The sequence below is a fragment of the Salvelinus namaycush genome, chromosome 27 (genome assembly GCF_016432855.1).
Source record: "Salvelinus namaycush isolate Seneca chromosome 27, SaNama_1.0, whole genome shotgun sequence".
Taxonomy (NCBI): Eukaryota; Metazoa; Chordata; class Actinopteri; order Salmoniformes; family Salmonidae; genus Salvelinus; species Salvelinus namaycush.
The window spans coordinates 14,888,313-14,905,563 of NC_052333.1; the positions used below are offsets into that span (position 1 = coordinate 14,888,313).

At 44.1% G+C, this 17,251-nt stretch overlaps 2 protein-coding genes across 3 annotated transcripts; one reads left to right on the plus strand and one right to left on the minus strand.

Annotated features, from left to right (window-relative positions):
• The first annotated feature begins 2,574 nt into the window (after positions 1-2,574).
• On the plus strand, positions 2,575-9,306 carry aste1b (asteroid homolog 1b). Of its 2 annotated transcripts, none has more exons than XM_038965892.1 (8): positions 2,575-2,638; positions 3,077-3,339; positions 6,090-6,223; positions 6,342-6,474; positions 6,573-7,630; positions 7,844-8,069; positions 8,256-8,421; positions 8,509-9,306. In XM_038965892.1, exons 2-8 carry the CDS (start codon positions 3,102-3,104, stop codon positions 8,792-8,794), a joined length of 2,241 nt encoding a protein of 746 aa, XP_038821820.1. In that variant the 5' UTR covers positions 2,575-2,638; positions 3,077-3,101; the 3' UTR covers positions 8,795-9,306. The 2 variants fall into 2 exon arrangements, with proteins under 2 accessions (XP_038821820.1, XP_038821821.1); XM_038965893.1 differs by having other exon boundaries at positions 2,601-2,638; positions 3,082-3,339.
• klhl7 (kelch-like family member 7) lies at positions 9,297-16,345 on the minus strand. Its single transcript, XM_038965894.1, has 13 exons — positions 15,768-16,345; positions 15,597-15,699; positions 15,372-15,465; positions 15,162-15,286; positions 14,894-15,069; positions 14,585-14,759; positions 11,914-12,056; positions 11,592-11,754; positions 11,083-11,160; positions 10,669-10,870; positions 10,355-10,452; positions 10,103-10,286; positions 9,297-10,028 (listed from the first exon to the last, which is right to left on the minus strand). Exons 1-13 carry the CDS (start codon positions 15,918-15,920, stop codon positions 9,890-9,892), a joined length of 1,833 nt encoding a protein of 610 aa, XP_038821822.1. The 5' UTR covers positions 15,921-16,345; the 3' UTR covers positions 9,297-9,889.
• Between the last annotated feature and the right edge of the window lie 906 nt (positions 16,346-17,251).

Sequence of the window (17,251 nt, forward strand, 5' to 3'; positions counted from 1 at the left end):
CCCAAGTCAAGCGAAGCTCTCTAGTCTGACTTCAACTTTCTGGCTAATGCCAGCTAACCTGCTACATACAGGGCTCAATACTAACTTTTTTCATCACCATCCCAGAATCATCCAGAAGTGTAATTGAAATTGTCCCAAACTGAAGATGAACCATCCCAAATTCAAATATATATATATACATTTTTACTGTTTTCATATGGCAACATGGGTCTATTCTTGGACCTAGGTCATTCACATTGATTTAAAAGACTAATAAGGGTAGCCTACAACTGAAATAGATAAATGGGGCTGTCTGAGCCAGAAATTCACATGTAAAAAAATTGCCTCTAAAAGGCCAACATTTAAATCGTATATTTAAATCTATTTTGCCTAAATGTAGCCTACATAATAATTTGCCTACATGTAAAATTGTAGCCTAGGTTAAAGGCGCTGCTTGGTAATCTGACATCTGCCTTGGTTGTCAGCATTTACAGTGATATGGCCTTTGCAGAAGTCAGGGCATTCATACCTCTTGCACTTCACAGAGCAGTGCAGAACTGTTGTGAAGGAAGTTGTCAAGGAAGTGAGTTTTTGTTTATACAGGACCTCCCGCCCTCACCTACCATCAACCAATCATATCAATGCAGAGCTATACAGAGCCCTCCACATTGTTAAAACATTTGAGAGGTGCATTGCGATGCAGTATGGAGCTCAATTTGGACTCTGAGTGCCTCTGGAGGTTCCGCAATTGCGTCACACCATCCATGTGACGCCTCCAACCACATTTTAGATTCAAGCATGAATTGGCTGGAAAAGGCACAGATGTCTGCATTGGCCATGCAGCATTTACGGTGATATGGCCTCTGCAGAAGTCAGAGCATTCATACCTCTTGCACTTCACAGAGCAGTGCAGAGTTGTTCTCAAGGAAGTGATTTTGTGTTTATACAAGACCTCCCACCCTCACCTACAGTCAACCAATCATGTCAAAACTTAACCCTAACCTTAACCCTTAGTGTAGCTAACGTTAGTTCCCCTGGGCGTCGAAGACGTGACTGTTGATTAAGGCAGCCCCCCCCCCCCACACCTCTCTGATTCAGAGGGATTGGGTTAAATGCGGAAGATACATTTCAGTTGAAGGCATTCAGTTGTACAACTGACTAAGTATCCCCCTTTCCTTTAGCCAGCTAGCTAACATTAACCACCTAGCCACCTAGCTAGAATTCATAACACATCATACGAAATGGGTGCTGAATATCCAGAAAGTAATACATACCATACGAAAAGTACTCTGATTTACGGAAAGAATAATACGAAATGCTCTGATACCTTGTTACAGCTGCGCACCTCACACGTCACCCACCTTGCAATCTGAGTGGAGACAGTCAGCATTCACCATCCTGGTGTTGTTTATTGCATCTGTAGATTTACCCTCTCTAAATTTCTAAGGGACATTTTAACCTCTGTTACATGAAACCACTCTCATATGTGGTGCGCTTTTTAGAATGGTGTGTTCCCGCTAATTGTATTTAGGAACATTCGAGCATAGCCTACTGCCATGTGTGCATTGCTGCGCTTATAATGTGAAGAAATAATCGTTTTCAACATTTTAAGCGTTCTGATCTGTTGCATCAGCCTCATTGCTTTTTAACATTTGTTGATGTAAAGTATACCTTGTTGTATGAACGTTGCACAGGGGCTTGGTGGCACCTTAATTGGGGAGGACGGGCTCATGGTAATGTCTGGAGCGGAATCGGTGGAATGGTATCAAATACATAAAACACATGGTTTCCATGTGTTTGATGCCATTCCATTCGCTCTGTTCCAGTCATTATTATGAGCCGCCCTCTCCCCAGCAGCCTCCACTGAAATGGTGTATCTATGGTCCTGTTTGAACCATCCCAGACATAGCCAATTTGATCTTGAGACGGATGAGCTAGCTATATAGCCTACCTAGAAAGAAAGCACATCTTTCAATCCTCTCTCCCGAAACTATTTGAATGATTAGGACTATTTCTCAGTTTCTCTCCCTTTCTGTGTTGGCTAAAGTAAACTCAGCTGCCTTCTGTCTGCTGCAGCTCTCTCTCAACAGCAATGACTGTGCTCAACACAAAAAATATTAATGTAGACTACACTGTCTTGCGAATGACTCGCAAAATCATCCTGTTGTCCCACATTTGGGTATTTTAAATGTGGTCACCCTAAGGCCAGCTGAACAGTGAACTGATGCATTGCAAGGAGACAACTCTTTTACATAAAATATTCAGTGAGAGTAATAAAATGATATTTTATTTTGCAATGGGTTGTTTTTTTATACAATGAATTTAGCAAGTGGATTTAGGGGCTCCCGAGTGGAGCAGCGGTCTAAGGCACTGCATCTCAGTGCTGGAGGTGTCACTACAGACCCTGGTTTAATTCCAAGCTGTATCAAAACCGTCTATGATTGGGAGTCCCATAGGGCAGTGCACACTTGGCCCAGCGTCGTTAGGGTTTGGCTGGGGGTAGGCTGTCATTGCAAATAAGAACTTGTTCTTAAATGGCTTAGTTAAACAAAAATACATTTTTAAACTCAATCTCCCAAGGTTCCTTTCGCGCGTGTTTTGACGTAGCAGGAAGTAAACTTGGCATGTCGATAGGGGAGGTTCTTTTGAAGTGAAACTGGTGAGTTTTATGACAATTAACGTGCATATTTATCTGTCTCATTTTATATTTCACGTCAATACAATATGCACAGCAAAGTCTGGATTATATCTAATGTAGTTCATATATATCTGTGTCGTTTTATATTTCACGTTAACACAATAGGCTATGCACACTGCACAGCAAGGTCTGCGCCTCGTCACGTTAATGTTTTCCAGGAAATATGTTTTTCCCTGACCACAGTCAGCCCCTAAACAAGATCAGGATGAACACATTCTCCAGAATACCAATAATGTGTAGTGTAGACAAGAGTATACAGTTTATACTTTAATCCTTTTGATGTAACTCTGTATACTTGCGTGTAAAATTGGTTGTAAGGACCGTTATCTCTCTCTCCACACCCCCTATCTTTCGCAACACTCCTTCCCTCTCTTTCTTTCTCCCTCACTCTACCTCCAGGGCAGTCTATATATGATGTGATGTGATGGGTGTCCATGGTCTGACCAGCTATGTGGAGGGTAACAGGGGCTTGTTCCAGGACGTTAGGTTCAGAGACAGCAGACTTGTGATAGATGGCTGTAGTCTGTTCTTCAGGCTCTATCTAAACCATGGACTGGATCAGGCACACGGAGGGGACTACGATGCCTTCGCTGCCCTACTGTCTACCTTCATCTCTGCACTGGAGGCCTGCAACATACAGCCTTATGTGGTGCTGGATGGCGGTAAGGAGGAGGAGGTGTTTGTGTGTGTCTGTGTGTGTGTGTGCAACAGGATCTGTGGCTCACGAATCGGCCTCGTCAGTATCTTCTGAAGCCCCATAAATAAAATAAATCATGATCGACTCCAGTGACCGTCAATGATGATGATGATGATGATGTGTGTGTCAGGGTTTATGTTAGCCGGCTTTTGGCCACACCCCCAAAAAATTCAAAGGCGATAAATAAAACTGTTGCCGGCCAAAATGACTGGGAGAAAAACAAATCCCATTGCAAAATAACGCTTTTTTATTAATTCATGTAAATACATTTGACTGTCATGCTTATCGGTCTATAGGTTACTTTGCATAATTTAGTGGAATTAAATTGGCCTTTGTGTATTTTCGTTTGTCATCTGATATCTTATTTATCCGACACAACTATCATATGCGCACAGCATTTAGAGCCTATTTTGATCGGGATTTCTCCTGCAGATTCTCAGCTGGTTGGTGCTGGAGTAAAACGTGCTTTTATAAGCCCATTCATTGCGCAACAATTCTAAATGTAATCTCGTGTTAAAAACAGTTTTGGTTCTAAATTAAAAATAGCTTTTTTATTTCTCAACTGGTAATTGAAGTGCGCCACCCATTCACCATTCAAGTGCAGGCAACAGGCTATCAGTGGGTCACCAACCACTTTACAATGTGAGCTGGAGGCAGTATGCATTTTGAAAACATACTTAATTGTTTGAAACCTGAATGTTTTATTTCATATTATGAGGCATGTCTTACATTGCTTCAAAGTAGCCTATAGGCTAAATCTGACCATGGAAACGTGGAGGCAATTATTTTATAAAGGCGCGTGAGTTTCAAGTTTGGGGAAGATGACAATTTATCCTACCATTTCTACCGTTCTGCGTGCCAGTTAGGATTTTCATAATCACATTTTCGTGGAACCGTTTCATTTCAATAATAAAGTTTTAATTTCTCAAAATCATTATCAAATGGTTAATCATAAACATTTAATTAAAATTCTAAAAGTTAAGTCAACTAATGCGAGATCACCAGCTTCTGCCATATCCAGATCCATTGGCGGCTAAGGAAATGAGCGTATGGAACTCATAGCCTATAGGCCAATGCAGCAGTAGCCTATAACTGATGATTATCGAGCGGGAGATTGTTGTAAAGATTTTTGAAACAGCTTACTGTGAGGATGTAAAGTTGTAATATATTATAATTCGCAATGGATGTAAAAAGCAACAACACTTTCCTACATTTCCGCGCAGCAGGCCAGACACGTCTATGCGTGCGAGGTCCCCCAACATTATCAGAACAGAGAAACTAGACACATGCTCATTGCTCACGTGGAGCACTCCAAACAAGACAATGAAAACATTTATAAATATTGTAAATTATGGTTATGAAATAAACCCAAACTTGTTTCTCGCAAGTGTAGCAGGTTGTGAACTCTGCAAACAACGTTTCCACTCCGCGCATGAGAACGGTGAAAACTGTAATTAATACATGCATTAACAGAAATTGATGTAACCAAATGACGGGAATTAACTACTGGTGACATATATAATGGGGAATTGATAAAAACAATATATAATCAAAGGGCAAACAATTCACACAATGAAACAATGAATGCGCAAGAGAGAGACTCGCCTATACAGTATCTTCGCCACACATCCCTTCCCTTCTTCATGTCTTCTCAACATTTTAAATTAAACTCAAGACACATTATCTCCACACATATTTTAGATGTTTTTCACTGACACCCATAACTCAATAACCAGCTTGGCCTATTCCCACGCGTGCTGCCCAAAATGCGGACTTCGCAAATAGGCATAGGTTTACGAGCTTATGATTTGAAACAATCCACAGCTATTTTTTTTAAATAAGCTAATAATATTTGTTTTCTCCGTGGCTAAATAATACTTTCTGGTGAAGTATTTTGAATTATTTTATTTATTTCTATACAGACAGGAGCAATTATATAATTTTGGCACATGTATTTCCATTTACTTCCCTATTCAATCCACCGCTATGCAATTTCACTCCTGTTCTATTGGTTTTCATATGAACTTCCTTTCCGCACAATCCTAGTCATATTAGCAACCCATTCTAGTTGTTGCATCTTTAAATTCCCCCTCTTTATAACCGCTATCAGGTGTGCTGTTTAGAATGGTGTTTTACCAGGTGCGCTGTTTAGAATGGTGTTTTCCCAGGTGTGCTGTTTTCGATAGGTGTTTTCCAAGGTGAGCTGTTTTAGAATGGTGTTTTCCCAGGTGTGCTGTTTTAGAATGGTGTTTTCCCAGGTGTGCTGTTTTAGAATGGTGTTTTCCCAGGTGCTCTGTTTAGAATGGTGTTTTCCCAGGTGTGCTGTTTTAGAATGGTGTTTTCCCAGGTGTGCTGTTTTAGAATGGTGTTTTCCCAGGTGTGCTGTTTTAGAATGGTGTTTTCCCAGGTGTGCTGTTTTAGAATGGTGTTTTCCCAGGTGTGCTGTTTTAGAATGGTGTTTTCCTGGGAATTGTATATTGGCAAATGTTTGAAAATGACGTTTTATTGTCTGCTTCATTACGTGAGTTGCATGTTCTGTTAAGCTGCATTACCATAATCTAAATGGGATTTCTGTCATTCTGAGCACCGTGGGTGGACGCCCCTTATGCACATGGGTCCGATAGATTTCTCAAATGGCCCGAAAATTTGAATCTTCCCGGTCACGTTGTCCAGCGCCACATTTTCCTAACGGAAACCCTGGTGTGTGTGTGTCAGGCATGGACCCCAGTGATAAGAAGCTGTCCACCCTGAGGCAGCGGCTGCAGAGTAAGATCCAAGAGGCTGAGTCTCTGTCCCGGGGCCGACACGGCTCCGTCCTCCCCCTCCTCACAAGACACGTCTTCATCCAGGTACAGACACACACAGACGGACCCAGAGACATACACACGTACAACATACAGGCGAACTCATACACACCACTCTTCTCCTTTTTCGCATCACATTCTTTTTTTTCTGTCCCTCCCTCAGGTCCTCTCCCAGCGAGGTGTCCCGTTGGTCCAGTGCCCCGCCGAGGCAGACTGGGAGATTGCCTGCCTGGCCAATCAGTGGGGCTGTCCAGTTCTGACCAATGACAGCGACTTTTACATCTTTGACTTGCCAGGTGGGTGGAGCCAGACCAGGAAGTGAAGGTCTCCTTCCAGTTTTTATCTTACCCCTCCCCCCTCGTCTCTCATCCCTTTCTCCCGCCTCTATTTCCAGGTGGTTATATTCCATTCCGGTTCTTCCAATGGGCCAGTGTTAGCGGTTCCCCTCCAAATCACTACATCCCAGCCAGACGCTACACGGTCAGTGGGATGTGCCAGCACTTCAGGGGAATGAACCGGGAACTTCTGCCGCTGTGTGCTGTCCTGGCAGGGAATGACTACACTACAGAACAAACCTACAAACACATACACACACTCCTCCCTCAGCTGACCACAGGAGGGAAGAGGGGAGGCAGGGGCGGAGGGAGCCAATCCCATATAGAGGGCCTCCTTCTCTGGCTCTCCTCCTTCCCTGGACCTGAGGAGGCTCTGCAGGAGGTGGGGAGACTGACAGGAGGAGTAGAAAGAGGAGGAGGAGAGAGAGGGAGAGGAGGAAGGGGGAGAGGAGGAGAGAAGTCCGGCCTGTGTTCTGTGCTCTGGTCAGGCATGCAAGAGTACCATCTGACTCCTCAGAGCCGTCTCTCTACCTGGTTCTCTGGAGGCTCATCCAGGTCGCCAGAGGGGCTGTGGGCTGCTACTCCCTGCCCGCTGCCAGAGTGGCTGTGCTGGGCCGCAGGGAGCGGGGCGATGGCCCCCCTGGTGCTGGATGTCCTGGAGCTCAGGAGGGTGCTGCTCATCCCTCAGGTGGAAAACAGCCGACTACCCAGCAGCCACTGCAGTGCCACGGCCATACGACAGGCCCTCTACGGGATCCTACTGGCCAATCAGGAGCAGGGCGAGAGGGGAGAGACGGGGTGGGGAGAGGGTCACAGGGTCCAGAGACAAGGTGGACAGGAGACCCAGGTAGAGGGACAGGGAGAAAGGGGGAGGGGAGGAAGGCAGTGGGGGAGGAGGGGAAGGGGCAGAGGTCAGAAACAGGGTATGGGTCAGGGGGGTGCAGAGCCTTCCTCAGGCAGTGGTCAGGGTGAGAACAACTTCCCTAGCGCTGTGGAGAGTGACAGAGGTATGAGTGTGTTTGTGGAGGAGTACGACAGACACAATCTGAACCTGAGGAAGTGCCAGGTGGAGCCACGGACCCCTGGAACCAGGCTACAACTTGAGACACTCTGCCAGGTAACCATAACTCTCTGGCAGGTAATCATAGCAACACACTGGCAGGTAACAATATCAACACACTATGCCTGGTAACCATAACAACACACTCAGTCTACTTTTTCCCCCAAGATTGTTACTTTTTTGTCCATAGTGTCATCTTCCTTTTGATTTTACTAACCCCCCACCCCTCCCTCTCCCTCCCTCCCTCTCTCTCGCTCCATCTCTCTATAGGCTCCTGTGTCAGTGCGGCTGGGAGTACTGTATCATGTTCTGGGGGTGAAGGAGTCCTCTCTGTCCCCCCTACCTCCTCACCTTAGGCTGGCCCTTGGAGTGACTGGGTTCTGGAGGAGAGAGGCCAGACCTTTTCCCTCTCTACCCCAGGTACAGGCTCTGCTGCTGGGCATGGTCCATGGAGAGTTTGCCCGGAACACTCATCCTGGACAGAGCCAAAACACAGGTAGGGGCAGTGTGCACACATGCAAACACACAGGCACGCGCATAAACGTGTGCAAAAACACACACACAAACACTTTAGTTAGATCCACAAAAAACATCACATTGCAAAGTGCCCAAATATTTGGTTGTACAGTCTTGTCTTTCGTACACCAACATACACACTAAACCAGTTCTCGCTCTAACTCAGCCGCAGAACGGAACCTGTGGATGAAGCTTCGCCTGCGGCCAGGAGACAGGCGGGGTTTCGATGTGGGCGTGGCTCATTCCCTCAGCCAATGGCAGGCCTGCCTGTGGAGTGTGCTCAGTCTGAACCAGCTACTGTGTCTGCCCCTGCCTGAACCAGACACAGCATGGTAGGTAACGCAAGCACACACACACACACACACACACACACAAACTGCCCCTACCCGTTTGAACCATACTGTCCCTCTGTCCCCCAGGTTATTCAGTGGTAGTCTGGTCCATGGTTTGGTTGGCCGTCTGAGAGGGGGTTGTTCTCCTGAGTCTGTTCTGGCTGCAGCTCCTCTCTCTGGGCATATCTACCACTCCCTACTGGCTGCTCTGGAGGACTGCATGCCAAATACACTACCCTCATCATCATCAGGGAGGAGGAAGAGGGGGAGAGGAGGAGGAGAGAAAGGAGGGAGAAGGGGAGGAGCCCCTTCCTCCCAGGAGATAAACAACAGGTTTGCTCTGCTGATGACTGAGGAAGAGGATGAAGAGTGAGAGGGATAGGAGTGAGGAGACTACTGTAGGTTCTTTCTAGTCAACGTGGTGCTCATGAATAAACGTTGTTCCTCTTTTTACAGCTTAGAAAGAGAGGAGTGGGATGAAAAGAAAGAGATGGCCTGTGGTATAGGTACACTATTTTAGGAAGCATTAATCCATATGATTTAAACCCACTCAGGGAATGCTGCGTTTCAATGACGATTCTAAATGATTAACATTTCTGATATAACGCTTCCTTTTAATTAGGACATATAAAGTATGTATACGTATGGCCTTCATGAGGCCTTTACGGCAGCTAATGCCATCTTAACAAGCAGCTGATGTCACCTTGTCAGCATATGAGTCTACACAAAACATTGAGCCTTTGAACTGTTTTTAATCAAATGTGTAAACTCAATGATGTGCATATTGTTCTTATCATTAGTCTCAATGTCCACATAGAAACCCAACCAGACCATAGTAAGAGTTACTTAACTATTAGTAACCAAATAAAAACATGTTCAGTTCCAGCTTTCTGTTTATTTTCAATTTCATGTAACAGTCATCACATACATACAGTAGTAAAAATGCTAAAATTTCTTCTATAACCTCAGACATTACATAATTTCATTGCAGTACAACATAAAACAGTACAATTAAATACACACAATAGCATAAAATACATAGTATAGAATCATATTTTCAAATTCTTGAGCGGCACTTGATTTCATTTACATGGTAAAATACAACCAATGGATTAGTTCCAAAAGTGCCATCTACTTTCAAGTAGTTAAAAGTATTTGACCCAGGTCTGATAAAAACATGTTTAGTTGAGACTAAGTGTATCAGCTGAAAGCTCTTAGATCAGTCGTTCATCTGTAGCTTTAACATTGACCTTCTGTCTGAAGGCAATCATCACTGAGTGACTTTCATCTTAGTATTTTCCCAGTTCTATGTTCTGCTAGTCAGCACCTCGCCTCAAAGAGTGTGTTCTCTATGATTTCTGTCAATGTGAAGCTTCAACATGATTCCACTACAGCAGTTTCATACCACACTGACCAGCTCTCATCCTCCAAATAAAAGCACCAGATAAAACATTTGAAAGACCCTGGGTTATGCTGTGGATGATGATGGGGGTACAGTGTGAGTGTGTGTTGACTCCGTCTCCTCTTCCTTGGCCCCACAGGTGTCCACCACACAGATCAGACAGCTGGTGACGGGGAACGCTCTCACCTTACTGCACATCACCCACCTACACACACACACAAAGGAGTAAGATAAAACACACACAGGAAATCATACACAAATGTGTGTGTGTGTGTGTACCTGTCAGTGTCAGTGTGGTACTCCAGGATGTGTCCTAGTCGTCCGACACCCTGGAAACCTGCCAGTACGTAAATCACTCCGCTGACTGCAGCACACCTCACGTTCATCCCACGCCACGGCATCGCCGCGGCAACGTGCCACTCATTCCTGCCGATGTCATAGTACTCCACCGAGTCCAGCCCACCTATACACTCACACATATAAATATACCCCAAACATACCCGACAGTGTGTGTGTGTGTGTGTGCCATACCCAGTCCGTTCATTCCTCCCACAGCATAGATTCTGTTGTTGACAAACACCAGACCGTGGTTCTTCCTAGCTTCCCTCATCCCACTCAGCTCCCTCCATCTAAAAACACACACAGAAGATACACACAGTTATTAACTTCTAGAGGAGTATGGTGTGTGTGTATGTGAGCGAGTACTTCCGAAAGGGAAAGGGGGGGATACCTAGTCAGTTGTACCACTGAATGCCTTCAACTGAAATGTGTCTTCCACATTCAACCCAACCCCTCTGAATCAGAAAGGTGCGGGGGGCTGCCATAGTATGTGTGATTAGACTCACTCCTCCTTAACGGAGTCATAGACCTCACAGTTGCTGAGGACCCTCCCAGAGACGTTGTTGCCTAGGGACCCTCCGCAGACGTAGATGAGCCCATTGGCCTCCACGCTGCCGTGGCTACAGCGAGGCATCAACATACTGGCTTTGGTCTGCCATGACTCACACCGCGTGTCATAACACTCAAACAGGTTCAACGCTGAGCTGCCTGGAGGGAGAGACGGACAGACATACACAGAAAGGAGCACAAACACTTCAATACAAAGGAGATACAATGGTACGCTACAATACTAATATAGATAAGCCATCAGCCCAATACTTCCCTGTTCTCCGGTGTGTGTGTGTGTGTGTGTGTGTGTGTGTGTGTGTGTGTGTGTGTGTGTGTGTGTGTGTGTGTGTGTGTGTGTGTGTGAAGCTCACCTACTTCCGACCCTCCAGAGGTGTAGATCTTGCCCTGAGAGGCGCAAGCAGCCAGACTGTCCCGTGGTGTAGGGGGGCCTGGTTTACAGAAGAGAAAATGTAAGAACAAACACACAATATTTTTCTCATTTTAGACCACATGGGAGTGCGTATTTGATGGTATTAAAAGATACCGAATACTAAATGTTTTATGAACAGGGAATGACCCTAGAATGGCAAAAAATGTATTCCAAGTGGTTTTAATGGGCTTTCTTCATTCTGATGGTTTTATACACAACCAAACTAGGACAAAACTGACAGTGAAGTAGTCCAATATGTAGAACTTTTCATTTATTTAGCACTGTATCAAAATACCTTTATAGATGGTATTATATCCATACTGGGGTATGCTGGTTTTCACAATATATCACCCAGCCCTAACACACACACACACATTTTTCTGTGTTGCAACACAAGTCACACTACTCCCATTTCAGTCACTAATACAACACACACACACTTTCCAGTACCTAGTTTGGAGTACCAGCTGTCCTTCAGTACGTTGTAACAGTCCATCCTCTTGATGGGGAACAGCTGAGATCCTCCCAGGATGTAAACAACATTATCCCAGAACACCGCCGTGGCATCACGACGCTTCTCAAACGGACAACGAATGTCTGACCAGCTGTAGTCCTGGACACACACGGCCCGTACTTGAAATGATTCAGCCGTTTCATTAACATCCCCACATACTTGAATGAGAGCAGATGGACTACAGACTGGCCTTATCTAAGTGACGTAATGTTCTTTGAGATGAAGCACATGTAGGATTACAAAGGTGTGTTTGTGTACCTTAGGGTTGAAGTATCTGCAGGACTGTGGTTGCGAGCCTCCAAACAGAGCAATCCTGTAGTCGTGTTTCTTACGCCGCGGGCGACTGTTCTCTCCCAACTCCTCACGATCCTCTGGGCACAACAGGTGGTACCGCATCCCACCTAGATACACAAAAGAGGTTACACACACCAACATAAATAATGGGGCCAATGTGTGACATTGGGATCCACACGTCAAAATGGTTTGAAACAACAAAAAATGAGTTTAAATGCAGTTCCACATATATGCACATTGTCCCATAACTCCACTTATACTTCCTCCTTAGGCCGAGGACCACACATCTTTAAGCAGGGTTCATACAGACATTGGCAAGTCGAATTCAAGGACTCTTGGGGACTTTTTCAGGCACTTAATTGTAATTTTCAAGGACCTCAATGTTATACAATTGTATAATTTATATAACTGTACATACAGTATAGGGAACCCCCCTCCCCCCAAAAAGCATGCAAAAAGTGTAAAAGAAAAAGTAGGCCCTTATCACTAAGAATAATGCATTTTTTAGGCCTTGATATTCAAACTATTATTACATTCTAAAATATGTGAGAATAATGTGGACATTTCCTGACTAAATAGATTGGATGCATGCACGGCAATGTTTCTGTAGCCTATATGGCTGACGCAGGCACATATAATAAAGCCATGAATAGCAGTAGCATTAATCTCACCATCGCTGTTATCATGAGAAAGGGACCAAAAAACAGGAAGGATTTGTATGGAAAGCCAAGTTGAAGCCAACATGAGATCATCATCATAATAACCGCACATGGTTTTACCGCAACAGAGTTGCGCAGCGCCCTTCAATTGAAGCGGCGGAAAACAAACGAAAGTGGTCACATCTCTGACAAAAACTGATCAAAAATGTAATAAAATGGATACCAAATGCGAATCCAACAAGTAGTATGCATAATGATTGAAGAAGCATGTTAATGACAGTATGGATTTAGGTTTTAAGTATCAAGGTAAGGTCCCTCTCGGTTAGAGACATTTGATTTTTCAATAGTATTTACTTTTTTAAAGCATTTACAAAATGTTATGTAGTTACACTGCATTTCTGAGATCTCTATACAAAAACTGACAGTTAGATCCAGGATTCTTACAGGGTTCAAGTTCAATGTCTAATTTAACTGATTAATGCTTAATATATGATATAAAGACAACTTACATTGCCATAAATGCAAGGACAGAAAAGTAATGTTTTATGTCACACAATTTTGGACAAATCCTTCAAGGCACCAACCATAGCTATGATCCCACCTACAGTGGGGCAAAAAAGTATTTAGTCAGCCACCAATTGTGCAAGTTCTCCCACTTAAAAAGATGAGAGAGGCCTGTAATTTTCATCATAGGTACACTTCAACTATGACAGACAAAATGAGGGGGAAAAAATCCAGAAAATCACATTGTAGGATTTTTAATGAATTTATTTGCAAATTATGGTGGAAAATAAGTATTTGGTCACCTACAAACAAGCAAGATTTCTGGCTCTCACAGACCTGTAACTTCTTCTTTAAGAGGCTCCTCTGTCCTCCACTCGTTACCTGTATTAATGGCACCTGTTTGAACTTGTTATCAGTATAAAAGACACCTGTCCACAACCTCAAACAGTCACACTCCAAACTCCACTATGGCCAAGACCAAAGAGCTGTCAAAGGACACCAGAAACAAAATTGTAGACCTGCACCATGCTGGGAAGACTGAATCTGCAATAGGTAAGCAGCTTGGTTTGAAGAAATCAACTGTGGGAGCAATTATTAGGAAATGGAAGACATACAAGACCACTGATAATCTCCCTCGATCTGGGGCTCCACGCAAGATCTCACCCCGTGGGGTCAAAATGATCACAAGAACGGTGAGCAAAAATCCCAGAACCACACGGGGGGACCTAGTGAATGACCTGCAGAGAGCTGGGACCAAAGTAACAAAGCCTACCATCAGCAAGGGCATTGAAGATGAAACGTGGCTGGGTCTTTCAGCATGACAATGATCCCAAACACACCGCCCGGGCAACGAAGGAGTGGCTTCGTAAGAAGCATTTCAAGGTCCTGGAGTGGCCTAGCCAGTCTCCAGATCTCAACCCCATAGAAAATCTTTGGAGGGACTTGAAAGTCCGTGTTGCCCAGCAACAGCCCCAAAACATCACTGCTCTAGAGGAGATCTGCATGGAGGAATGGGCCAAAATACCAGCAACAGTGTGTGAAAACCTTGTGAAGACTTACAGAAAACGTTTGACCTCTGTCATTGCCAACAAAGGGTATATAACAAAGTAATAAGATAAACTTTTGTTATTGACCAAATACTTATTTTCCACCATAATTTGCAAATAAATTCATTAAAAATCCTACAATGTGATTTTCTGGATTTTTTCCCCTAATTTTGTCTGTCATAGTTGAAGTGTACCTATGATGAAAATTACAGGCCTCTCTCATCTTTTTAAGTGGGAGAACTTGCACAATTGGTGGCTGACTAAATACTTTTTTGCCCCACTGTATATCTTAATGTAATGACATGAAAATGGTTTGCAGATTATTATCAACGACTTATCAAAAGCTGTAACAAGTTGTCCAGTGTAGGAAATCCTCACTGGTACCCCAGTTTATAGTAAGACCCATATGCAGCTGTGTGTACTCACTGATGACCATCTTGAGACACTCTGGGTTGTCCTGTATGAGGGGTTCAGCCTGGACGGTCTTAGAGAGGAAGGCTTTGGACACCAGAGGGAAGCGAACACAGCCCAACACCTCCACCATGTGACTCTGTCTGTTACACACATCATACTTCAGCCACCGCACCGCAGACTCATAGATCTACACACACAAACACACAGAAAGGGAGAGAGAGAAATAGAGGGGGGGGGGGGGGGGGGGCATGTCATACTTGAGCCAGTGATCTACACACATTAATGACAACATGGTAAAGTATCTTGGTGTGTGTATGTTACCTGGTCCTCGGCCCGGACAGTGAGTGTGTCTTGGTGCAGTAGCTGTGTGAGCTGGGTGACGTTCAGTTGGAGGAATTCATCCAATTTATAGACCTCAGTGAAGTGTTGATGGATGAAGTCATCCGCTGACAGCTTCAATTCTGGACAGTCCAAACACTCCGCTAGAGCAGAGATGCCTAGAGAGAGACCAGAGGTTAAGGAGTGTGTTTGTGTGGAGGTGAATTTGAGAGACACTATTATAGATGTATAGAATCTAAACATGTCTTACCCAGACAGTTGGTTGCATCGACTTGCTCTTTTAGGAAGTCAACACACATCTTCTTCACAGGTTCTATCTGGTACTGGTTGGCTGCATCCAGCAAAGACTGGACATTACTGCTGTTCACTGAGATACTGAAACACACACACGGTTTGGGGTGTGTTTTGTGTCTGAAGTGTCCCATATGGATGGACATTCGAGTGTGTGCGCGCGTCTTACCGAGCGGTGTAGACAAACTCCACCAACAGTTCTATGATCTCAGGCTCAGCACTCCTCAACTCCACCTCGTGACTGGTAGACTCCATCATGCTGGCTAGAGAGAGATATGGAGAGAGAGATATGGAGGGGGAGCGATAGAGAGAGACGTGTCACATTGGGTAATTAGAGGTAGGGGAGAAAGAGATAGGGTTACAACAAAGTTGAGTATGTGTGTAGTGTACTCACTAGTAAACATGAGGCTGAAGAAGTGGCTGGCTGCAGCTAAAACCACTCTGTGAGCAGGAATATGTTTCCCCTGAACCACCAAGATCACATCACATAGGGTACCCTGCAGAAAACACACACTGTTAGACACACACTGTTAGAGACACACACGGCGCGCATGCACGCACACACCTGTTTCCTTAGGTTGTTCATGACGCCCATGATACTGGACAGGAATCTGGACTCCTCTTTGGAAGCAAACTTCTTTTCATTCTTCTTCTTAGAACCCGAACCTGAGGGTTTGTCTCCTGTTACAGCTGCAGAAGCCATGCTGGTGCTGGCCATAGCTGCTGGCTACTAAATTTAGTGTATATTTAGTTAACTTAGGGTTGTCAATAGCCTCATAAGACAGGAAATTAAAATACGCACCAATAATAATGTGTATGGATAAACTGGCTAGCTTGCAATAGTAGCTAGAACTCCCACTCTGCTGCTGCCAAAGTCCACTGCACAGCACACCCTGTTTGTTTTGGAGATAGTAATTACGCTAGCTAGCTATATAGACTGCGTGCAGTTCAGCAGCTAGCTACATACATAGGCATGTCCAGCTCGTATATACACGAATCTTGATGTTGACTCACTGCGAGTAAACCGCTGGGCTATAATATTGGTTTAGTTTGCTCACAGAATAAGTTAAGAAAAGTGGGTTCTTATTATATGTGTTAGCGAGCCGGCTAGCACTGTCAGAGTATCTCTGGCACTGACCACTTCCTCACTTCTTCCGGCTCCCTGTTGCGGTAGAATCAGTAGCAGCAGCTGTCAAATATTGCCCTCTAGCGTCAGTTGACAGACCGCCTCCGTTTATCTGTTTTCATTCTGAACGGAAAAAGTGTATTTCTTACAGGCAGCCTACGGTTTGTCGTTTCATAAAGGCACTAGCGTTGGAAAAAGTACTCAATTATCATACTTGACTTAAAGTAAAGGTAACTTAATAGAAAATGAAAGTCACCGAGTAAAGTAAAAGTGAAAGTCACCCTGTAAAATACTTCTCAAGTAAAAATCTAAAAGTATTTGGTTTTAAATATACTAAAGTATCAAAAGTAAAAGTATAAATCATTTCAAATTCCTTATAGTAAGCAAACCAGATAGTTTGACGGATAGCCAGGGGCACACCAATATAATTTACAAACGAAGCATTTGTGTTTAGTGAATCCGCCAGATCAGAGAGTAGCGATGGCCAGTGATGTTCTCTTGATAAGTGCGTGATGTTCTCTTGATAAGTGCGTGAATTGGACCATTTTCCTGTCAAAATGTGACAAGTACTTTTGGGTGTCAGGGAAAATGTATGGAGTAAAAATTAGATTATTTTATTTAGGAATGTAGTGAAGTAAAAGTAAAAGTTGGCAAAAATATAAATAGTAAAGTACAGATACCCCCCAAAAATACTTAAGTAGTACTTTAAATAATTTTTCTTTAAGTACTTTATACCACTGAAATGCACTACCGAAAAAGACGGAGCTGACGTGTCAAATGTCTTTGTTGTTTACTATTGAATGCTAAAACGTATAGCTATGCATTTCACCTGTACAGTTCCGGCATATAAATTGGGTGCACCTGTCCTATCTATTGTAGTACAGCTACAAAACTTTCCCGCAAGTCCCATGACAGATGACGTC